The sequence below is a fragment of the Rhinatrema bivittatum genome, chromosome 1, assembly GCF_901001135.1.
Source record: "Rhinatrema bivittatum chromosome 1, aRhiBiv1.1, whole genome shotgun sequence".
Lineage (NCBI taxonomy): Eukaryota > Metazoa > Chordata > Amphibia > Gymnophiona > Rhinatrematidae > Rhinatrema > Rhinatrema bivittatum.
In genome coordinates, this window is record NC_042615.1 from 609748407 (window position 1) to 609773182 (window position 24776).

General features: G+C 45.8%; 1 protein-coding gene across 3 annotated transcripts in view; it reads right to left on the reverse strand.

Moving 5' to 3' along the window:
• The window catches only part of DMXL1 (Dmx like 1), a 692618-nt gene that overhangs the window by 240661 nt on the left and 427181 nt on the right, over positions 1–24776 (reverse strand). For all 3 annotated transcript variants that reach the window (XM_029570948.1, XM_029570967.1, XM_029570958.1), the window contains exon 23: positions 5571–5823. In XM_029570948.1, the coding sequence (XP_029426808.1) occupies positions 5571–5823 (253 nt within the window). The remainder of the gene's footprint in view (positions 1–5570; positions 5824–24776) is intronic.

Genomic DNA, 24776 nt, shown 5'->3' on the forward strand with positions numbered 1-24776 from the left:
CGACGTTCAAGACGAAGATTCTTATCACACTGGTTCACATCGAACCAAATCATGGGAAAGTTACATATAACAAGTTAGCATCGAACCAAAACTGGGAAAATTGCATATATAATTGTATATAAATGTGTAGAAAGGATAAAATAAAGTGACTTAAAGGTAAATACATTAACCTGGTATGAGGATATAAATAGCTTCAAACTTAGCTCCGCATTTAACTTGGATCTAAACGGGGGAGAGGGCTGTCAGAGCGGAGGGGCTGACATAGATAAGAAGAACTTTCAAGAGTGAAAATGACACTCAAATTAAAGTAGTCCTAATGTTTATGTTCATGAACAAGAAGTTTTATCAACCAATCTGAAAGCTTCCTTTACTTAGTCCATTTTGTGTGGCATAGAAGTCCATCTGCTCTGTTTCCTTAACAGACATTGCATGACTTACTTGCTGTACGCTATAATGTGTTTCCTGAACATACCCAGATCAGTCCAGACAACTGGGTTTTATTCATCCCTACCAGCAGATGGAGGTAGAGAACAAAAATTTGGGCACTGCCACATATACGAGAGTGCCACCTGCAGTCCCTCAGTATTTCTCTGACTGGATATTTTAAGGAAGATTGCTCCCCGAGGTGACAGGCTCCTGCAGAAGGGTCATCCCTTGGGTTGAGCCCGGCCAGCTTCAGCCCGCGACTCCGGGACCACTGACAGCCAGTGGTCTGGTTCCCTCGGTGGGCCCAAAGCCCCTCCACCTGCCCAGGACAGGGAAGTACCCTTAATTTTATTTTTGTGCTTTACTGTGTGTCTGGGCCTTTAAATCTTTGTTGTAAAAAAAAAAAAAAAAAAGTCACCGGCAGCTGCCTGCTTTTGCAACAGCAGACGCATGTGTGCAGGATGTGCGGCCTAGCAGGCTGAAATCCTCGGCGAGATCGTCGGGTGCAGGCCAGGCAGTAAGTGGGTGGATCGGGGGATCATTCAGAGGAAGGTGCTCCCAGTCGGGACAGATTCACTCCGGTGGGGGCTGGCTGTCCTCCCGAACGAGCCGCATGGTTTTCAGTCGCAGCAGTGGCCTGTTCACTGCACCAGCGGGAAATTCTTGGGGAAAGCGCGGCAAGCATGGGATTGCCTGTTTGGATTTTTATTTTGCCTTGCTTTATTTCTTGGTGCTTGTTATGACAGACAAGCAGCTCAGAGAGACCTGCAGGGCCTGTGGTAGCCCGGTCGGCCTGAATGACCTCATCCTCTGCACAGAGTGTGCTGGGGGGGGGGGGGGGGGTTCTGAAAGGCAAGCAAAGCTGCGGAGGAATTCGCAGACCGCAGAGGAATTCACAGACCACGGCGGTGGCGCTGGGATCACAGGAGGGAGTGGCTTTGGCCGCAGAAGCGGAGCCGGATAGGGAGGCTTCTCCCCGGGGTGCCCCGCCGCTGTCTCTCATGGTTTGACCTAGGGAAAAAGTCTTGGGCCCTAGCAGCCCCAAGCACCCTTCAGGGGCCCCGGGGGGGGGGGGTTTCGCCCGAATTCATACTTTTACTGCACGAGGCCTTCCTGGCTAGGCAGGCAGGTAAGCGCGGTGTCACAGAAGGTCCGACGGGGTTGGCAAAGCGGGGGAAGGTCTCCCCCCTAAAGGTTCAGCAGGCCCGCAAACTCTGCCTCCCAAGGGACGGCTAGCGCGATTGGAATCGGAAGATTCGGACGAGTCTAAGCAGGAGGATGAGGTCTCCTCGGAGGCCCATTAGGATGGGGACCCGACTGGAGGGGTCCGCGCCTCTGGACCCAGGGGACTAAAACTGAACAGGGGACCTTGGAGAGTGCAGAGGCTGAAGGCGATGATCCGTGGGTGATCCGGCTTTTCAAGAGAGAGCCTGCTTATACCTCAGGTGTTGGAGGAGCTGGGGATTAAGCTCACCCTGGAAGATTCAGAGGCTGAAGGGGTTAATCTGGTTCTGGATGGCCTCCAGAGAACCCCCAGCGCTTTCCCAATTCCGAAGAAAAAATCCAGAAATTGATCAACCGAGAATGGGATTCCCCAGACTCGGATCTGCGAGTTGGCAGAGCAATATCCAAGTTTATCCAATTCTGCCGGACCAATTGGATGTTCTCAAGGTCCTGAAGGTGGATGCGGTAGTTTCGGCAGTCACTAAGATGACCACTATTCCGGTGGCTGGAGCTTCCGCTCTGAAGGATGTTCACGATCGGAAGTTGAAAGTGCATCTCAAGCGAGCTTTTGAGGTCCTGGAGCTCGGCCTGCGGGCGGCGGTATGTGCAAGTCTGATGCAGCGGGCCTGTTTGTGTTGGATCAAGAAGCTGCAGGAGCAGTTGGCCTCCGGGACTCTTTCCCCAGACCAGGCGGTCCACCTGGAGGCAGGGGTTGCCTATGGTGCGAATGGCCTTGTATGACCTGGTGAGAACCACGGCTCGCAATATGGTGTTGGTGGTGGCGTCCAGACAACACTTGTGGCTATGCAACTGGCCAGCGGATCAGTCATCAAAATCGCAGCTCTGTAAACTGCCCTTTCAGGGGAAACTGCTGTTTGGTGAGGACCTCGATCATCTGATGAAGTCGCTGGGAGAGACAAAGGGCAACAGGCTGCCAGAGGATCGAAAGTCTGGCCGGAAACCTCTCTCTTATCGGCCTTGCATTCAGGAGTCCAGACTTTTTCGTCAGATGGCGGCCTCTGCCCCAAGACAGTCCTCGCATAGGCAAAGGTCCTTTCGAGGGGCTGGAAAGTCATCTAGAGGCGGATCCATCCAGGGTATGCGTGGCAATAAGTCCTCACAATGAGATCTGGCAGGTCCACTCCTCATCTCTGGTAATCGGGGGCCGGCTGGCCCGGTTCTACAGGGAGTGGACCAAGATCACTTCCAACTGGTGGGTGTTGAGCATAGTGAGAAACGGCTACGCCTTAGAATTTTCTCGCCTACTGCAGTTGGTCTTTCTGGAGTTGCGTTGTCTTTCCCGAAGCAAGCGGGCAGCGGTCCAGGAAATGCTTCAGCGGTTAAGTCTGGAGATGGTTGTACCGGTGCCAGTGTCCAAACAGGGACAAGACAGATATTCCATCTATTTCATGGTGCCCAAGAAGGAAGGCATGTTTTGACCTATCCTAGACCTGAAGAAAGTCAACCAGAGTTTGAAGGTACCACGTTTTCGGATGGAGAAGTTGCGCACCGTAATTGCAGCGGTACAGGGAGGAGAGTTTTTGGCGTCTCTGGATCTCACCGAGGCTTATATCCGTATCCCCTTCCGTCAGGAGCACCAGAGCTTTCTCAGATTCATGGTTCTGGGACAGCACTATCAGTTTCAAGTGCTGCCTTTTGGGCTGGCCACCACCCCGCGGACCTTTACAAAGATGATCGTGGTAGTGGCGGCGGAGCTGCAACAGGAGGGATTGCTGGTGCACCCGTACTTGGAAGATTAGCTGATATGGACGAAGTCACTAGAGGAATGTGTGCAGTCCATGGACAGAGTTAGGTCGCTCCTGGAATCTCTAGGCTGGGTTATCAATGTGCAGAAGAGCCATCTGGTCCCCTCCCGTTCCCTCGAATACTTAGGAGCCCGTTTCGACACCGAGCGGAGCGGAGTGTTTCTTAGTCGACAAGGTGAACAAAATTCAGGGGCAGATAGCGCGTCTAGCGCGTCTTCTTTGTCTACCGTTGCCAAAGGTCTGGGCTTAATTACAGGTCCTGGGCTCGATGGCATCCACATTGGAACTGGTGCCCTGGGTATTTGCTCATTTGAGGCCTCTGCAGAGAGCCTTGTTGTCCTGTTGGAATCCTCTGTCGCAACAATATTTCCTGCCCCTAGCTCTGACGAAGTTGGCCAGGGCCAGTCTTGCTTGGTGGATGACGCGGAACAATCTGGAGAAGGGGATGCCTCTCGATGTCCCGAATTGGGTGGTGGCCACCACGATGCAAGTCTTCAGGGCTGGAGGGGCAGTTTGTCTGGGCAGGTCTGCTCAGGGCCTTTGGTCAACGTCGGAACAGCCATGGTCCATCAATCGCCTGGAGACGAGAGCAGTGCGCCGAGCTCTGGAGCAGTTTCTACCCTTGGTCCGCGATCGGATGGTGCGAGTTTTCTCGGACAATTCGACCACAGCTTACATCAACCTCCAGGGGGGAACCAAGAGTCCCACAGTAGCGCAGGAGACTCAGCTGCTGTTCGAGTGGGCAGAGCTTCATCTCGAAGGAATCTCCATCTCCCATGTCACAGGAGTCAACAATGTCCAGGCGGATTACCTCAGCCGGCAGCAGTTGGATCTGGGGGAGAGGGAACTCTCTCAGAGGGCCTGGGAGCTTCTCTGTGAACGGTGGGGAACACCGCAGTTCGATCTCATGGCAACAAGTCTCAGTACGAAGACGCAAAGGTTCTTCAGCCGCTGGAGGGAGTCCGGAATGGTGGGGCTCGATGCCCTCGTATGTCCATGGCCGACCGGAGTCCTCCAGTACGTCTTTCCTCCATGGCTGCTGATAGCAAAGATACTCAGGCGTGTAGAGGGCCACGCGGGGTTAGTGATTCTGGTTGCCCGGAATGGCCTCGCCATCTGTGGTTCGTGGATGTGATGCGGTTGGCAGTGGATGGACCACTATGCCTGACCCATTTACCGGATCTCCTGCATCAGGGTCCTATATTTTCCGATCGGGAGGATCGCTTGTGTCTCGCAGCCTGGCTTTTGAGAGGAGGCGATTGCGCGTGAGTGGGTATTCGGAACCAGTAATTACCACGCTGCCCTAAGCGAGATGCCCTGCTCCCTCTTTAGCCTATTCCAGGGTATGGAAGGTGTTTGAGACCTGGTGTGGACAACAGGGATTGGACCCTCTTCAGGTGTCAGTTTCCCATATTTTGTCTTTTTTGCAGGTGGGTTTATCCAGAAGATTAGCCCATAGTTCCCATCGGGTCCAGGTTTCCACTTTGGGTTGTCTCAGAGGGAGAGTCCAGGGGAAGGCCTTGGCATCTCATCCGGATGTGGTGCATTTTCTACGAGGAGTAAAACATCTCCGTCCACCTCTGCGTCGCATTTGTCCGGAATGGAATCTTAATCTCGTGCTTCGAGTCCTTTGCGAGGAGCCGTTCGAGCCTCTGAATCGGGTATCTTTGAAAATCCTGACTCTGAAGATGGTCTTTTTGGTAGCTATCTGTTCGGCTAAAAGGATTTCGGAATTGCAGGCGCTTTCGTGCCATGATCCGTTTTCTCTGGATATCGTCCGATACGGTGTCCTTGTGTACGGTACCTTCTTTTCTTCCTAAGGTGGTGTCGGTTTTCCATGTAAACCAATGAGTGGAGTTGCCTGGGTTTCCGGATTGGGCTTGGGATCCCTCGAAACGACGAGAACTTCACCTTTTGGATGTGAGACAGGTGGTATTACGTTACTCGAAAGTCACTAACGCTTTTCATCATTCTGATTATTTGTTCGTCCTGTTCGGGGGAGCATAAAAGGGCGAAAAGGCGTCTGTTAAATGATTCTACCTGCATCTCAATATGCAAAAATGCTGAGGCACAATAGTTGCACATCAAATATACAATGCAATAAACAAACTCATAATATGGTTTGATATCCTGATTCTATACCAAGTATCTTACCTCCTTCCACTTTCACTGGGTCCTCTAACAAAGTATCAAGAGCCCTGCTATAGTCTTCCAAAATCCAGTATGCCATACTTCTCATAAAAGGGTCATCATGTACATCAGACAGACTTGAATCTTTACTAGATTTCCTTCCTAGAATTTTCTTTTGTAATATAGATTTATAGGTAGCTGATATTTCAAATTCTGATTCATATAGTCTTGATACCACAAGAGCTAGTTGAACATCATGAAGTTTTTCGAGGCAGACCTATGGGAAAAATGATAAAATTACTCAATAGTATTAATTTATTCCAAACAATTTAACAACTCATTACATTAACACACGTAATTACTTATTAGTATTTGTTGGTTTATGAAGATATTATCCATGGATTCACACTGATGGATGGGTCAAACTATAGCATTTATAATCTGAAAAACTTACATACTATTTATTTATTTAAAGACTTTTCTATACAGATATTAGTGGGGACATCATATCGGTTTACATCAGAACTACAGTGTGGAAAAATACAATGAACAGGTATTGGGGGAGGGATCATATAGGAACAAGTAAATAGCGAAGAGATAACAGTACAAACGCGTGGCGCTGCTCGGAGAACCATTGAGAGCCAATAAACAGCAACATAATAGTGTAACAATTGTGACTAAAACTTTGTACAAGCATTTAGTTAAATACTAGCATGGCGGTGGGGAGAGAGAAGGCATACTAGAATATAGCATACTAGAATATAGAACAAGTATTGCACCACAATGAAGTAACCCCAGATCAAATGCTTTAATCAGTCAACTGAAAGCATATGAAAATAGTCTAAAAGATAAAATCCCCCAAAAGTGGAGGATGGTGGCTATGACATATTCAAAAGATGCCTCTGATCATTAATATAATCCACAGAGTCTCTAGCTGCTAAACTGAAGGAACCAAAAACCATCTGTGCCTGATGCCAAATACATTCCACTTCATTATAAATTTTGATCTGCAATTCCTGAAGCATATCCAAAGGGATAGCAAATGTTGCTTACCTATAACAGGTGTTCTCACACGACAGCAGGATGTTAGTCCTCACATATGGGTGACATCACAGGATGGAGCCCAATCACGGAAAACTTCTGTCAAAGTTTCCAGAACTTTGACTGGCCCCTACTGGGCATGCCCAGCTTGGCACTAACCCTGCAGCCAGCAGGGGTCCCCCTTCAGTCTTATTTAAAAGCTAAAGGCAGTGCCGAAAAATAATAATACGTTATGAACCCAACACTGTGGGATGGCGGGTGGGTTTCGTGAGGACTAACATCCTGCTGTCCTGTGAGAACACCTGTTATAGGTAAGCAACATTTGCTTTCTCAAAGGACATGTAGGATGGTAGTCCTCACATATGAGTGAGTACCGAGCTGAGGATGTCCGAACATGTACTAAATGTACCCAAAGGCATGCAACAGGCACAACAACTGGGGTGGAATTTGGTAGAGGGCATCCTGAACCCCACCGGGCAGGCGGAAGGGTGTTGGTACGTCACGTTGTAAATAGGTTACAAAGGACAGACTGGCCAAAGATGGAATCTTGTCTTCCGGCTTTGTCCAAGCAATAGTGGGCTGAAAAGGTGTGGAGAGAACTCCAGGTGGCAGCCCTGCAAATGTCAGGAAGCGGCACCGATCGTAGGTGTGTTACTGAAGTTGCCATGGCCCTCACAGAGTGTGCTTTAACAGGGTCTTGAAATGGAATGCCCGCTTGCTGATAGCAAAAGGATATGCAGTCCGCCAACCAGGAGGAGAGAGTCTGCTTACCCACAGCCTTCCCTAACTTGTTAGGGTGGAAAGAGACAAACAATTGAGTGCTTTCCCTGTGGGCAGCTGTATGGTCTAGGTGGAATGCTAGAGCCCGTTCGCCTGGATTGGAATGGGGCCTGGGAAAGAAGGTGGGTAGTATAATGGATTGATTAATGTGAAACTCCGATATTACCTTAGGCAAGAACTTAGGGTGAGTGCGGAGTACCGCCCTGTCCTGCAGAAGTTTAGTGTAAGGCAGATAGGTAACTAGGGAGTGTAATTTAATAACTTTGCGAGCTGAAGTGATTGCCAGAAGGAAAATCACTTTCCATGTGAGATAGCAAAGATCACATGAGTGAAGAGGCTCGAATGGTGATTTCATGAGCTGAACCAAAACCAGGTTGAGGTCCCAAGAAGGGGCCGGAGGACGCAGTGAAGGCATGAGGTGAAGCAAGCCTTTCAGAAAACGTGTTACAAGGGGTTGTACTGATATAGGAACATCCTTGATACCTTTATGGAAGGCGGCTACCGCATTGACATGCATTCTGATGGAAGAAGTCTTTAGACCTGACTGATAAATGCCAGAGATAGTCCAAAAACTTCGTGATTGGATAGGAAAAGGGGTCAAGGGACTGAGAAGAGCACCATGACGTGAACCTTTTCCATTTGTAAGAGTAAGCTTTTCTCGTGGAAGGCTTCCGTGAAGCAATCAAGACATGGGAAACTGGTTCAGAAAGGTTAAGTGGCTGAAGGATTAACCTTTCAACATCCATGCCATCAGGGACAAGGCGTGAAGGTTGGGATGGTGGAGGCACCCGTCGTTTTGAGTGATCAGAAGCGGGTCCTTTCCCAAGGGAATGTGGCTGCAGATGGAGAGATCCTGAAGTATTGGAAACCACACTTGGTGTGGCCAGTGAGGTGCTATCAGGATCATGGTTCCCTTGTCCTGACGTAACTTCACAAGAGTCTTTGAGAGAAGAAACCATTCCCACCAAACTCTTACTTTCTATTCCCAAAACCATAGCCACACCACTTTCCAAAATCACGAACCGTTCCTTAGAACAAGGCACGGTCCCCAACTCTTTAAAACAGGCTGTTGTCAAGCCTATCCTGAAAAAACCCTCCCTCGATCCCACCAATCTATCTAATCTCAGACCCATCTCCAATCTCCCTTTCCTTTCCAAAGTCCTGGAGAAGCTGGTAAACTCTCGACTTTCTGACTATCTAGAACAAAACAATATCCTCCCACCCACCCAATATGGTTTTCGGAAACACCTCAGCATGGAAACCTTACTCCTCTCCCTAACAGACTCTCTAATCAAAGGAATGGATGCCGGCAACTCCCATCTCATCACCATGCTTGATATTTCTGCCAATTTCGACACAGTCAACCACAACATCCTTTTCAACATTCTCATCAGTATAGGGATCTCTGGAACTGCCCTATCCTGGATAAAATCTTACCTCCAAAATCAATCTTACACAGTCGTCACTGAAAATAAAGAATCCAACCCTGTAAACCGTGCTTGTGGTGTCCCTCAAGGCTCTTCCCTCTCTTCTACCCTGTTTAACATTTATATATGCTCCCTCTTACCACCCTTCTTTCTAATCTTGGTTTCATGCATTTCATCTACGCAGATGAATTGCAAATCCTCGTCCCTTTCACAAATTCCCTTCTCACCGCTCTCCAAAACTGAGAAACTTGTCTTGCCTCCATTAATCAGCTCTTGTCTCTCAACCCCCAAAAAACTGAACTCCTTTTCATCTCCTCTAAACACTCATCAATCCCTATACCTCCCGCCTTCTTCTCCTCCACCTTTCCTACCCACACACGAAACATGGGTGTCATACTTGACAACCAACTTACCTTCAAACCCTACATCAAATCTATCCTCAGCAACTGCTATTTCAAGCTGCAAACCTTTAAAAAACTCAAACCTCTACTATACTTCTCTGATTTCCATACAGTACGCCAGTCCATCATTTTTTCCAAAATAGACTACTGCAACGCTCTCCTCCTTGGCCTCCCTGCTACCCACATCAAACCGTTGCAACTCCTTCAGAATGCCACTGCACGTATCCTCAAAAACTCCAATAAGAAGGACCACATCACTCCCACTCTGATTGATCTTCACTGGCTACCGATACAATCACGCATCCTCCACAAAACTCTTACCCTCATTCACAAAAGCATTGCCAATGAGCATTACCACTGGATAAACCCCCCGTTCCTTCCTTGCACTTCCACAAGACCAACACGCTCCTCTCTCCATTATAGGAGCCTAGATGATAAGGTTCCATACACTGAAGCTGCTTGGTCTGGGATGAGCTTTGTCTTCCAAGCTCATCTGATGCACTAGTTCAGGGGCAATTGAGCAACACTTCGAAAAAAACTTTGAATTATGTCAGTCCCCTGGGAGGCCAGTCCTTTGTCTGAGCGTGGACAGTATGGTGTTTGAATCTGCTTTCAGAAGAGCTAAGAATATGGGGACCCTTGCCCTTGTGCCCCCAGGAAAAATTCTATAAATATAACTGGGGGAGAGAATTGTCACGCATTGATTTATAAGAACATAAGATTTGCTATTCTGGTTCAGACCAAAGGTCTCTCAAGCCCAGTATCTTGTTTCAACAGTAGCCAATCCAGGTCACAAGTACCTGGCAGGATCCCAAAAGCTCGATAGATTCTATTCTGCATAGCCCAGGGATAAGCAGTGGATTTCCCCAAGTCCACCTTAATGGTTTCTTGACTTTTTTTTCCAGGAACTTGTCCAAACCTTTTTTTAAACCCAGCAACACTAATAGCTTTTATCACATCCTGTGGCAATGAATTAGAATCCCATTATGCGTGAGTAAAAAAAAAATATTTTTTTCATAATGTCTTAAATGTATTATCTAGTAATTTTTGTATGCCGCCTAGTCTTTGTACTTTTTGAAAGAGTAAGCAACTGATTCACATTTGCTCATGCCCCAAAATGGGAGGGCAGTTTGAAGCAAAAAGAACAGGACCTAAGTAGGAAAAGAGTTATGTTCTACACCTCAAACAAGCTCCAAAAGACAGACTGGCCAAACCTGCTGTCTTGTTGTCCATCTCTATCCAAACAACTGTGCAATATATGAATGTGTGAAGAAAACGTAAAATTCCTGACCTCTTTGTCTGGTGGAACAGGCTAGACTGCTCTGGCCATTAAGAGGGAGAATAGCTCTATGAGAAGCACATCTTGATACTTCTCACAGACCCAGGATGGGTATGGAAGTCAATTTGGTTGGGCACCTGAAAGATTTAGTTTGTACCCTCTTCTGATTATGTCGAGAACTCATGCATCCAAGGTTACACTGAGCCACCGATTTACATAAAACTGCCCCCTACCTAGAAGGTACTCTATGGAGTAGTAAACTAGTGGTTAAAGCAGCGGGCTATGAACCAGGAGACCAGGGTCAAGTCCCACTGTCGCTCCTTGTGACCTTGGGCAAGTCACTTGCCCTCCATTGCCTCAGATACAAACTTAGATTGTGAGCCCTCTGGGGATAGGGAAATACCTTTGAAGTGCTGAAAAAAGTGCAAAAAGTGGAATATAAAAATTAAAATAAAATACTCCAGTACAGGTACTGGAATCTTGGCAATGAACTTTGCAATCCAGTCCAAACCCCATCCTATGTGCCGACTGGCCTGCTGCTTAGGTGCTCTCTGCTGCTGCAGTCTGTCATGGAGGGGCTTGCTGCGGACAGGACTGAGGGGACATAGGATAATGCCTCTTGGGGCAGATGCATCGTTTCCTCTGTCCTGATCTTGGATGTGGAGGACAGAGCTGGAGTAGCTGTGGAGAGCTATTGGAGCATCACACAATGATCACAGATCTGTGCCACCATGTCCTTGACTTATCTCCAAAGAAACTCTCTGCAGTGCATGGCATGTTAGCAAGCTTTTCCTGCACCTCTGGGCGGAGATGAGAGGCATTCAGCATGGCGAGTCTGTGAGCCCTGATTCCTAAAGCAGAGGCTCTCTTATGCTGCCTTGAAAACATTGTAGATCGAACAGACCTAGTGTTCAGCCACTCCAGCCCTTTTCTCCCAGTGACTGGAGGGAGTTGTGCTGCTTTTGAGAAAACTGCTTGGCCACCTCCAGAACCTGTTCCAGAATGTTTCGCATATACTGGATCACTAAGAGCTGGTAGGCTGCTATGAAGGCAACAGGCTTAGCACCTTAAAAAACTTTGCTCCCAATAGTATCCATAGTTCTGGAATCCCTCCCCCAAATTTTCCATGCCAGGCTCTATTGGTTGATGTCACCCTTGTGTGAGGACTGTCATCCTGCTTGTCCTCAAAGGGGGAAAAAAACAAAACACCCCCCCCCCCCAAAAAAAAAAAAAAAACAACAACCCACCTCTCTTAATTCTATAGTTTCCTCCTGCTCCTTTGGATTTCCAGCCCAATTAGAACTATCTTCTGCTGTGTTATACAGCCATGTATCTATTTGCAACTATTTAGTGCTGATTTTCACCCTCCCCCCACTTAGGTCAGCCTTTGCAGCAACTGCCAGGGACCACAAATCACAACTCCTTACAGAATACAGCTAATGTGACCACTAAATCTGACTATTGGATGTTGTCATTCCATAATAACTAGGACTTACTCCCACTTGCTCACCTTACCCAAGGATTCCAAGTGCACCCTCCATAGCTTCATCAGATCTGGGTGGGATAGAAAACTGAAGGCCTAACCCAGGAATCAAACCCAAATCTGCCACCAAGCCATCAACTGGCATTAACATGCCCTAAAGTTAGGCCTACTTTTATCTCACTTCCTTTAGTTCTGCTCCATGTGGGCCTGACACTTGGGTCTCAGAAGCACATCACCCTGATGAGCTCATGCAGGTAGAAAATAAGAAATACATAAAATATGGCACATAAGATTTTTGCTACAGTTCATTAATATTAGGGATCATACAAATCTAATGAGAAATTACTACTTACCTGACAATTTCCTTTCCTTTAGGACAGTCAGATGAATCCAGAAAAGGCAGGTTATGTATCTCTATCAGCAGATGGAGACGGAGCAAACTGACACCACAGCATATACATCTCAAACCCACACATAGGCCAAGGAAGTGGAAAACTTCCTAGCTCTTAGCAAGGTGGAACTCACTGCCACAGAGTATCCACATTTCAGCAAGCGAGCCCTTTCAAGGGCCATACCATAAGACAAAATCCAGTTAGATCTTCAGGAAGAACAGGACCCTGCCGCAACAGATCTCTGAGCACCGGAAGTCGAAGGGATGATTTTGCCAGGAGCTGCCGCAGATCAGCATACCATGGTCTCCCGGGCCAATCTGGAGCAACCAAGAGCACTAACCCTCTGTGGTGCTCGATCCTCTGGATTAATCTGCAAAACATGGGCCATGGAAGAAAAGTGTACTGCAGCTTGTCTTCTGGCCACTCCTGCAGCAAGGCATTGATCCCCAACATCTGCTCTCTACTGCGACTGAAGAATCGCGGAGCTTTCGCATTGCTAGAAGTTGCCAGCAGGTCTAGAAACGGGAAACCCCAGCAATCCAGAATCAGCTGAAATGCATTTGATAGCAATCATTCTCCTGGGTCCAGACTCTCTCTGCTAGGAAAGTCTGCTCTTGTGAGGCTGGAAAATTGGGCATCAAAATGGCAGATGAAATTTAATGTGGATAAGTGCAAGGTGATGCATATAGGGAAAAATAACCTATGCTATAGTTACACAATGTTAGGTTCCATATTAGGTGATACAACCCAAGAAAGAGATCTAGGCGTCATAGTGGATAACACATTGAAATAGACGGTTCAGTGTGCTGCGGCAGTCAAAAAAGCAAACAGAATGTTGGGAATTATTAGAAAGGGAATGGTGAATAAAACGGAAAATGTCATAATGCCTCTGTATCGCTCCATGGTGAGACCGCACCTTGAATACTGTGTACAATTCTGGTCGCCGCATCTCAAAAAAGATATAATTGTGATGGAGAAGGTACAGAGAAGGGCTAACAAAATGATAAGGGGAATGGAACAGCTCCCCTATGAGGCAAGACTAAAGAAGTTAGAACTTTTCAGCTTGGAGAAGAGACAGCTGAAGGGGGATACGATAGAGGTGTTTAAAATCATGAGAGGTCTAGAACAGATAGATGTGAATCGGTTTTTTACTCTTTCGGATAATAGAAAGACTAGGGGGCACGCCATGAAGTTAGCATGTGGCACATTTAAAACTAATCGGAGAAAGTTCTTTTTCACTCAACGCACAATTAAACTCTGGAATTTGTTGCCAGAAGATGTGGTTAGTGCAGTTAGGATAGCTGTGTTTAAAAAAGGATTGGATAAGTTCTTGGAGGAGAAGTCCATTACCTGCTATTAAGTTGACTTAGATAATAACCACCGCTATTACTAGCAACTGTAACATGGAATAGACTTAGTTTTTGGGGTACTTGCCAGGTTATTATGGCCTGGATTGGCCACTGTTGGAAATCGGATGCTGGGCTTGATGGACCCTTGGTCTGACCCAGTACGGCATGTTCTTATGTTGCCTGCTATATATGAGGCTGAGATTGTCTGGTGATATAGTTCGGCCCATTCCATAAGTTGATCTATTTCCTGCGACACTTGTTGGCTCCTGGTTCCTCCCTGCTGATTTATGTAAGCCAGTCATTGCATTGTCCAACATTATCTGATCCGCTCATCCCTGTAGTCTGTCGCCAAACTGCAAACATGCCAGCTGGATTGCCCTGGCTTCCAAATGATTGATGCACCAGAAAGACTCTTCTGCATCCCAGCGCTGTCAGCTCCTGACAGTAAGCTCCCCAACCATGGAGGCTCACATCTGTCATCAGTTCAAGCCAGTCCAGTGGTGCTAGGGAAATTCCCTTCCTTAGATGATCCGGCTGTAGCCACCACTGCAGTCGGGAGGAGACCTCCATCGGCAGGTGGAGCCGAATCGAATAATCCAGATGCCACGGGTTCCACTGAGACAACAGGGAATGTTGAAGAGCCACATATGCGCTCTCACCCAAAGTACCACTTCCAGGATTGCTGCCATTAAACCAAATACCTGCAAGTAGGACCATACAGTCAGGTACGTGTGTTCATCAACAGATGTAGCTGTGCCATAAACTTCTGAATACAAACTTCCTGCAGGAAAGTCTTGCCCTGCTTCGTATCAAACCAAACCCCAAGGGATTCCAACGACTGAGCAGGCTGAAGTCTCCTCTTGGCCAAGTTCACCATCCAGCTGAGCTCCTGCATCAGGGAGATCACCTTGTGGGTCACCAGGTGGCTCTCTTCCAGCGCCTTGGCTCGAATCAGCCAGTCATCCAAATATGTGTGTACAAGGATCCCGTCCTCTCAATTCTGCCACTACTACCATCATTACCTTGGAAAAAGTCCTGGGAGCGGTGGCCAGACCAAAAGGCAGTCTGCAAACTTGATAAGGGCATCCCAAAACTGTGAAGCGCTTAAAGCGCTGGTGCTCTAGTCGAAAGGAAATGTAAAGATACGCTTCATACAGGTCCATAAGGTCAGAAATTCCAACTGCATGGCCATTATCACTGAGCGCAAGGTCTCCATGTGCAAATGCATCATCCACAGATGATGGTTGACACCTTTGAGGTCCAGGATGGGACAAAAGGTTCCCTCTTTCTTGGGCACAAAGAAATGAATTGAATATAGCCCCATATTTTCTCAGACTGAGGAGCCTTGTCAATGTATCCTCCACTACCTGCTTCTTTGGAAACCATTCCTGAGGAATACTGCGAAACTGCAGCTCATATCCTTCTTGTATCACCTCCAGGACCCACTGATCCAATGTGAAGCAAATATCACTGTTAAGAATATACCATAGTCTTGAAGGTAATCATGTTATTTTACTTTATTTTATTTTATTCTATTTTACTTTATGCTTACCTAGAGTTTTTATCATTTTCATTTTAGTATTGCTTTATTATTTTATATGACATTGTTACTGTATTTACTTTTTTTTATTATTTTCTGAGTATGTATTTAATTGTTTTTTCTTTTATGATTATGTAAACCATTGTGATAGAATAATGAATGACGGTATATAAAATCAGTAAGTAAGAAAATAAATACTGAAGCACCCCTCTGGCTGAGGTGTGGACCAAAACGCAGCCTGCATGTGCCAAGAAGATGGCCGCTGGCTCCATAACTGCCCTGGAATTCACCCCAGAGTCATCAAACTCTTGAGAGAGAAGAAAACAAGAGCAAGCCACCAGGGAACAGCAAGAAGCTATCTGCAGAGTCACTGCCACTGTTTCAAAAGCCTGTTTAAGGATAGTTTCAATCCTCTTATTGTATACATTCTTCAAGACTGCTCCTCCCTCTACGGGGATAGTTGTCCGCTTGGAGACTGCACATACAGGTGCATCCACATTCGGAAAACAAAAGCTCTCACCACTGGATCCAGAGGGTACAGGCCTTCCAAAATCTGACCTCCTTTAAAATTAGCCTCTGGGGCACCCCACTCAAGATCAATCAATTCATGAATGGCCTCCAACACAGAAAAAAATAAGAGGCTTTACGCAGAGAAACCAAAATGGGATTTTTCTTTGGCTCAGCCATGGAATCTGCCCCATGTACTCCCAGTATATTCAAAGGTCTAGGAAATCAGGGCCAGCAATTCATCTCTATCGAAGAACCATAGCATAGTTCTATATGGTTCTAATCCTGGAGGCATTTCACCATCCTCAGAGTCAGGATCGGCATTATCATCCGTGCCATCCGAATCTCTATCGGGCAATCCCGCTGCCGCTCTAGGAGTACTCCGGCGCTTAACAGTAGGTCCAGACAAGGTTCTCATCTGCAACTCTGCCCTGGGAGCACTGGACGAGGCTGAGGATTGCGCATGAAGAAAGGATTGCAATCCCTGGAAAAATTCTACCCATGAAAATGTAGAAGAGGGAGTTCCAAGATGGCTGCTAGATGACAGGCACGGGGACAGTGGAGCTCCTAATTTCTTTAAACAATTTTTGCCATGATGCCACATACAAAAAGGAAGGCAAAGATGAAACGGTGCTAACTACCCCTGTCCCAGATCCATTGCAACCAACTATTGAGGGGTTCCTGTTCCCGGTTGCTAGTGCTACAACTTCGGAAGCGTCCTTGGCGGCGGCGGCGGCCCATGAGGAGCGGATGGACCGGTCGCCGGATATTCAGATCACACTTAGCCCCGGAGCACCGGGAGAGTGACCGTGTTAATGCTGGCTCCTACATCTGGCTTTGAGGCCTCGGCGGTTTTGAAGAGCTCTACGCCTAGAGCTGATGTGCCGGTCCCTTCCCTGGAGAATGTTTCAACTTCAAAAGGGAAAAGTAGAGATTCTGGGCAGTCAAAGTTTGGACAAGAAGACAGAGGTATGGAATTCAATATAATACGCCCAGCCCTTCCGAAGCCTTTGGTAATTACTATGGATTACCTTTGGTCTGCTTTAATGGTGTTAGAGATCTATTTTCTTTTTAGTGGAGGTAACCTCTGCTTTCGCTGGAAGATTTCAAGCTTTGGAATTGGAAACAGCTTCTCATATACAAAAAATTTCAGCTTTAGAACTTAAAGTTTCCTCTCTACAGCAAACTCAAGATCAGTTAGTCAAGTCTGATTTTTCACATCTGAGAAAATTGGAAAATATTGAAAATTCTATTCATTACCTAAATCTACGTGTTTTAAACTTTCCTCATTCTAATTTGATGTCTCCTACAGACTTGATTAAGAAATATCTTACTGAGATATTAGAAATTTCTCAAGAAATTATGCCCACACTTGCTAAAGTCTATATGACAAAATCGTCAAAACCAGATATGTCAGAACAAGTTTTGAAGTCAGAGCCGGATTTAATTCAGCTTTTGGAAACTTCAACAGATATTTCGATAAACAGACATGGGACTTTTTTTTGTCATGCGTTTTCTCTCAGGACAGAGATTTGATATTGAGATCTTTCTTTCGCACAGGCAATCTCTATTTCTTGGGTATCCTGTTTGGATTTTTCCAGATATTACCCGTTCCACGCAGGAGCTTAGAAAAAAGCTTCTTCAAATGCGTCCTGAGGTTTTGGCTATGGGTGCTTAGTTAAATCTTAGATTTCCTTGCCAGTGTATTATAACTCAAAGTGTTAAACATGTATATTTTGATCCGGTACATTTGCATTTATATTTAGATTCTTGTCCCCAGGTCGATATTGTCTAAATGTATAAACCTCGATTAGGGGCATTTATATGTGAATGGCACAGTGATAGCCTCTTAATTTCATTTATTATTACTGCTGAAAAGTCTGCTCCTATAATTTAACATCTTGGAATTTCACTCTTTTTTTCCTTAATATTACAAGTGAGATATATTATATTACTGAAATAGATAACTATTTAGTGTACATTTTGCTTGTAAATTCTCTCACATTTTTCTAAAAGCTGTAATGCTTGTTAATTGGTCGAAAATGCAATAAATAAATAAATTTAAAAAAAAACAAAAAAACAAAATGTAGAAGTATCCAGGCCAGGAGGTACCTGAGATATACTTACTGAGCTGCCTTCCCCTGCTGAAGAACCAGTTAGGGGAGTTCCAAAATCAGATGCCTCATCTGAAACGTCTTTACCCAGAACTACATCTGGCTGGGAAGAACCAGGCTTAGTGAAATCAGAGGAAAATAATTCTCCCTGAGCCTCCAAACAGCGCTGGCACAAATCAGCGTGCACTCCTGGCTAAGATGCCCGAATATGACAGGCAGTGGAAAGAGAAAGGTGCTTAGGTTTCTTAGATATAAGTGCTAGGGATGTGAATCGTTTTTCAACGATTAAAATTATCGTCCGATAATGTTTATATCATCTTAAATCGTTATAGAACACGATACAATAGAAATTCTAACGATTTATCGTTAAAAATAGTTAAATCGTGTTAGTGCGCACTAACTCGAGTTAGTGCGCACTAACTCCCCGTTAGTGCGCACTAACTCGATTTAGTGCGCACTAACTGAAAATGATACAAATAAACACTTTCCAGGTCACTGAAGGTCAGTTAGGAATGAATATGTGTTCCTATTGGCTGGCTGCCCTCTTATCTATTGATGTTACCAAGGTTACCACTGAGGTGATGGTTGGGGGGATGGGAAATGGAACTGGAAACTAACGAACACCAACAGAAAATGAAACAAAGTGTTCACACTTCCCAGGTCAGTAAAGGTCACTTAGGAATGAATATGTATGTATGTATTCCTATTGGCTGGCTGTGCTCTTATCTATTGATGTTACCAATATGGTTGGGGGGATGTGAAATGGAAACAGTTGGAAGCTTGACAAAAAAGTAATGTAATGATCAGCACTCACGTGACTAGAACTTGTTTGTTTATTATTTTTGTTAGCAGGCACCTGAAATGCTAGTGCATGTTGAATTTGCCAATCACTGTGCATTTTAGAAAGGTGGTCCTGGCTGGAACTGTACACAGTTCAAATATATGTAATTGATTGTTGGTAAGTGTATTTTTTAAGTAGCCACACTGGCACCAGTATGTTTACTTTTCCTCCTACTTAACTCACTAGCTCAGCTTTGTAAGAAGGGCTTCTCTGCTTGTGTGTTGTTTTTGTTTGGTGTGAGGAGAGCAGAAACATCAGATCTTTATTCAATCTACTACAGTCATCTCTTACAGTGCCCTATCCCTATTAATACCAGGAGTGTTGTGATCTTCCTGCACACAGTGCCCTAACCCTGATACCAGTCTGAGACAGCTCCCTCCCTGCATTACTAGTGAGAGGCTGGCTTCACAGACAGGGGGGAGCTGCCTGACCCTCACTTCTGACTTCCCCCATGTCCCAGCTAGTGAATGGTGTGTGGGGTGGGGGGGGGGGGGGGGGGAGGATGGTGAAGTCTGAGACAGCTCCCTCCCTGCATTACTAGTGAGAGGCTGGCTTCACAGACAGGGGGGAGCTGCCTGACCCTCACTCCTGACTTCCCCCATGTCCCAGCTAGTGAATGGTGTGTGGGTGAGGGGGGGGGGGGAGGATGGTGAAGTCTGAGACAGCTCCCTCCCTGCATTACTAGTGAGAGGCTGGCTTCGCAGACAGGGGGGAGCTGCCTGACCCTCACTCCTGACTTCCCCCATGTCCCAGCTAGTGAATGGTGTGTGGGTGAGGGGGGGGGGGGGAGGATGGTGAAGTCTGAGACAGCTCCCTCCCTGCATTACTAGTGAGAGGCTGGCTTCACAGACAGGGGGGAGCTGCCTGACCTTCACTCCTGACTTCCCCCATGTCCCAGCTAGTGAATGGTGTGTGGGTGAGGGGGGGGGGGAGGATGGTGAAGTCTGAGACAGCTCCCTCCCTGCATTACTAGTGAGAGGCTGGCTTCACAGACAGGGGGGATCTGCCTGTCCCTCACTCCTGACTTCCCCCATGTCCCAGCTAGTGAATGGTGTGTGGGTGAGGGGGGTGGGGGGTGGATGGTGAAGTCTGAGACAGCTCCCTCCCTGCATTACTAGTGAGAGGCTGGCTTCACAGACAGGGGGGAGCTGCCTGACCCTCACTCCTCCGGGGTATTGTGATCTTCCTGCACACAGTGCCCTATCCCTGATACCAGGGGTGTTGTGATCTTCCTGCATGCAGTGCCCTATCCCTATTAATACCAGGAGTGTTGTGATCTTCCTGCATGCAGTGCCCTATCCCTATTAATACCAGGAGTGTTGTGATCTTCCTGCATGCAGTGCCCTATCCCTGATACCGGGATGTGTGCAAGAAGATCACAACACCCCCGGTATCAGGAATAGGGCACTGTGTGCAGGAAGATCACAACACCCCCAGTATCAGGAATAGGGCACTGTGTGCAGGAAGATCACAACACCCCTGGTATTAGGGATAGGGCACTGTGTGCAGGAAGATCACAACACTCCTGGTATTAATAGGGATAGGGCACTGTGTGCAGGAAGATCACAATACCCCTGGTATCAGGGTTAGGGCACAAGTTCTAGTCACATTGACTGATCACATTACTTGTTTTGTCAAGCTACCAACTGTTTCCATTTCCCATCCCCCATATACTGTCAGTAGGAAACTTGGTAACATGAATAAATAAGAGGGCAGCCAATAGGAATACATATTCATTCCTAAACTGACCTTAACTGACCTGAAAAGTGTCAAATTGTATCATTTTCAGTTAGTGCGCACTAACTCCCAGTTAGTGCGCACTAACTCCCGTTAGTGCGCACTAACTCGAGTTAGTGCGCACTAATCGGAAAAAACGATTTTTAACGATTTTTTAACTAAAAAATCGTGCCTAAGACGATTTTCTTGCCCTGCCACACGATTTCTATCGTTAAGACGATATGGAAAACGATTCACATCCCTAATAAGTGCCATTAGACTTTGTTGATCAGCCACCTGAGGCATGCGACTAGCTTTTTTTTTTTTTTTTTAAGGCATCCCAAAAATTCAAGGCATCCAAGACTTATGCGTTCCTAGGATAGGCGCTGTAAAAACTTAAGCATACAGCAATGCTCAACTTGCGTGCACAGGTAAGCTGACAGCAACTAAGGCACTGCTTAACTTGGATGCACAGACCACTAGGCCCCACTAAGCATCCAAAAACTGGACGCATAACCTGTATACATAGCTAGGCGCACAACTGAACCGAAAATCCTGTAGAGGGCAGCCTATAGAAAGCGCGTGAAATGCTGTTGAGGCCTACCATGCATTTTCGCAGCGAAAAAGCCTCAAAGCAGGGCCTAGCCTAAAGAGGCTGCTCAACCCACCAGGCTGCCCACGTCCCTCGACCTCCCATGAAGCGAGACAAAAGACGAAATGGTGAGGCAAGCATGGCGCCTAGGGGAAGGAGGAAGCCCTACACAAAAAAAATCTTCCTTCTCTGTGTCTGTATTTATTTATTTTTATTATTAAACTTTTTTTTATTGTTTTTAAAATAGTAACAAATCAAAGGGAGAGTGGGGTGATTCTGAACCACTCCCCCCACATTCAAGACAAAAAAACAGTTTAACAATGAGCTCAGCCTTACCTGGCTGAGTACAGAGACAGTCTCCGATTGCGGGGGTAAAGAGCATATGACATCACCGCCACGCTAGACTTTCTGCACCTGCTGCCTTTCAGCTGCTTACGAGCTAAGTCCACACTGGCTGAAAAACCAGCTACCCATCCAAGGCACTCATCTGAGGGACAACGGAAATCACCTCAGAAATTCTGAGGGAGAGACCTTTTGGTATCACCGCAGGAGAGAGGGCAAATTTATTTTCCTTATTTCTTCTTATTCAAATCGAAGCTATCCCCAGTAGGGAGATGCACGTTCACCATCTGCTGGCGAATACTGGCAGGCTGTCACTGCAGGAGTATATATATATATATATATATATATATACTGTGACATCAGTTTGCTCCGTCTCCATCTAATGGTAGAGGTGCTTAACCCACTTGTTCTGGATTCATCTGACTGGTCACTAAGAAATGCTCTGTTTTAACTAAAACAGGGTAGATGGGTACTAACACCAGGTCCTAGTTAAGGTTAGGATACGTATATCCCAGCTGTCAACCATATAAGCTACAGAATATTGCTCCTTGTAGTATTTTCCCTGCTTGGTCCTCTACAATTCTGGGTAGCAGTGGTGTGCGGTGGCATTCTATGCAGGGGATTCAGTAAATGCACAACATCCCCACACCCACATAATCACATTCTTTTCCCTTCTCCCCATCCCCTGGTATAATTGCTTAAATTTTCCCTCCTCTCGTTTCTGATATAATCACTTAACTTTCCCTGTACCCACCAACACCATCCCCACCCCTTCATCCCAAAGAATATTTAACCTCCCAATAAGTGAGCATGAAGGTCAAACAGTGAAATTTTTCTGGTGCTGTGTGTTATAAATCTGGAAAGATGTATTATATGGAGTTTTGAATAAAAGAAGCAACCCAAAATAATATCTAGCTTTCTTTAATTTCATTTATATTGTAATTCTTCATCTCAAAAAAAAAAAAGAAAAGAAACTCTAGGTCTTGTCCTCCCCTCTTCCCATCATCCTAGATTCTCTCCTTGCCCCAACTCCTCCTATGCCCTTTCCTAATAACAAATTTTACATGAAAAATGATTTTCAAAGTAGTCTGAGGTAAAAATATCACATGTGAATTATATTTACATGCACTGCTATTGTGTCAATCAGAAAACCTTGCAAAAAAAGTTTAAAAAAACCAAACAAACCCACACTTGGAACCCATATGGCATTAGGCTTATTGTAATACATGTTGTGAGTGGGCTTGGTTCTCCGAAATCCACGAGTAAACTATTACAACATAGTAAGCCTTTCATACCAAAACAGCACCAACTGCAAGTCAATCCTACCTATGAAAAAGCAACACTGCAAATATAACACTAGGCCCTAAATCACCAATACACCTCCTATTAGGAAAAAAGAACAAGCCAAGCTACTATAGATCCCTATACAGAACAATAAGCTGGCAGAATACCTCACCTCGGTCATCCAAAACACAGTCCCTCACCAAATACAGAATTGAGAGATACCATGAAAGTATAAATGCACACATTAACATGTCAATTCTTACACAAATGTGCACTCTCAGGCTCACAAGAATGCTCCTTCACATACATATGCTCTCTCTCTCTCAGGTTCACATATACTCACTGCTCTAGAACACAATACAGCCTTGTACTAGGAGGTGCAGATTAGAAAACAGAACAAGATAACTGCTACTGATTCTGTCACAGAAACTATCTGCTAGCAGATCTTTCTTGGCCCCACATGCAACACCACCACCAGTCCCTCACCAAATAGACCACATATAGGAAACAGAAACATGAGACAAAAGCTAAACTGGAAAATCCAAAACCCAGAATTTGCCAGCAGTTTAACACCAGAGAAATAAACACAAATGCATTTTTCTGTATTGTACACAATAGAAATATTCAGAGATGCACATTACCCAAAAATGACAGAAAAAGAAAATTCTTACCACGTTCCCTCTCAGAGAAGCTAAACCAACAGCAGCTGCAGCTGCAGCTCATCTCTTCTCAGCCCTCACAGTCCCCAATAGTCAAGTCCCTCACCTCCTCCTCACAGTCCCCAGCAGTCCCCACCTCCTCCTCCACCCAGCAGTCAGCCACTTTCAGAGTCAGAATGTTAGGGAAGAGTTGAGGGTGAACCTCAATCTCCTTTCCCTCTTCAAGTCCCCTGCACTATCTTTGAACCAGGAACCGAACCTCTCCCTCCCTGCAAGTCACGAGCTCAGCAGACACCATGACTGTCAATTAATCTTCTGCAATTCAGACTCATACACCAGGTATTCTAACAGAGAGCAACCACTGGTGCCTCTTGCCTGTCTGCCTCACTTCACTCACAGGTACAGCAGCCTCTTTCTCCTCTGCTCTGCATGGATGTAGGCATCGCAACTTAAAGTCTAGCACTCCCAATACCTCTGCTGCAGCTTTTTGCATGGGTTAAAAGATGTGACTGTTTCAAGCTGAAGCAAGGTCCTACATTCTGCCCCTTGCTGTGTTGTTTCTTCCTGCAATGCTCTGACTGACTGCACACCTCAGCCACAGCCTACCTCCATGATTAGCCCCACCATGACGAGGCAGTCCCCTGCTCTTCAATTCTGGCCCTTATTGGCCCATAGCTGCTGCAGTCAGGATCCAAAGTTGCTGAGGGCTGTCTTTGCTATTTGCCATTGGTCACACAGGTAACAGAGCACATCAGATGATATAAAAAAATAACTTAGGGCTGGAGATTCACTGAATACCCTCAAGAGTTTAACCACATGCCACTGCTGGATAGAGAAGCATACAATTACCATATTTAAATCAATAGCCAGCCTTCCCTCACCCATCTTTTTTACCCAGCCTCTCATCCCTGTTCTCAACACTATTCTCTACATTTACCCCAAGCATATATTAATTCCATCATGGGACTGCCTTCTACTATATGTCTGCTGGCAGTCTATTCCAGGCATCTACTGCACACTCCCAATAGCATATTTCCTCTAAGCCTCCCACCCTATTGAGTTAAAAACACTGAAAATTTTAAATACAAATTGACAAATATCTAAATCAATACAAATCTCACGCAAGACAAACTTTGAACAAAAGTCAGGCCCTAGAAACAACTTGTATTGGTGCAAGGGTAAAACAGTAAGTAGAAGTTAGCCAAGGATACTGTTGATCACCTCCAGGTAGATAAGGTATGTTAACATATTTTTAACTGTAAATACAAGAATCCTCCTTGAATAGCAATTGCTATAGCAAAACTAACCCATCAATGGGACTTCCTAAGTATTTTTTTTAAGAAATGCAGATTAAATTATACCAATCATTTTAATAGAGCTGATAAAAATATTAAATGTTTAAAAATTGTATTTTAGAAGAAGTATTATAGAAAAAAAACCAGCTAGCCATCTCCAAACCCTGTATTTCTATACCAATCAGAAC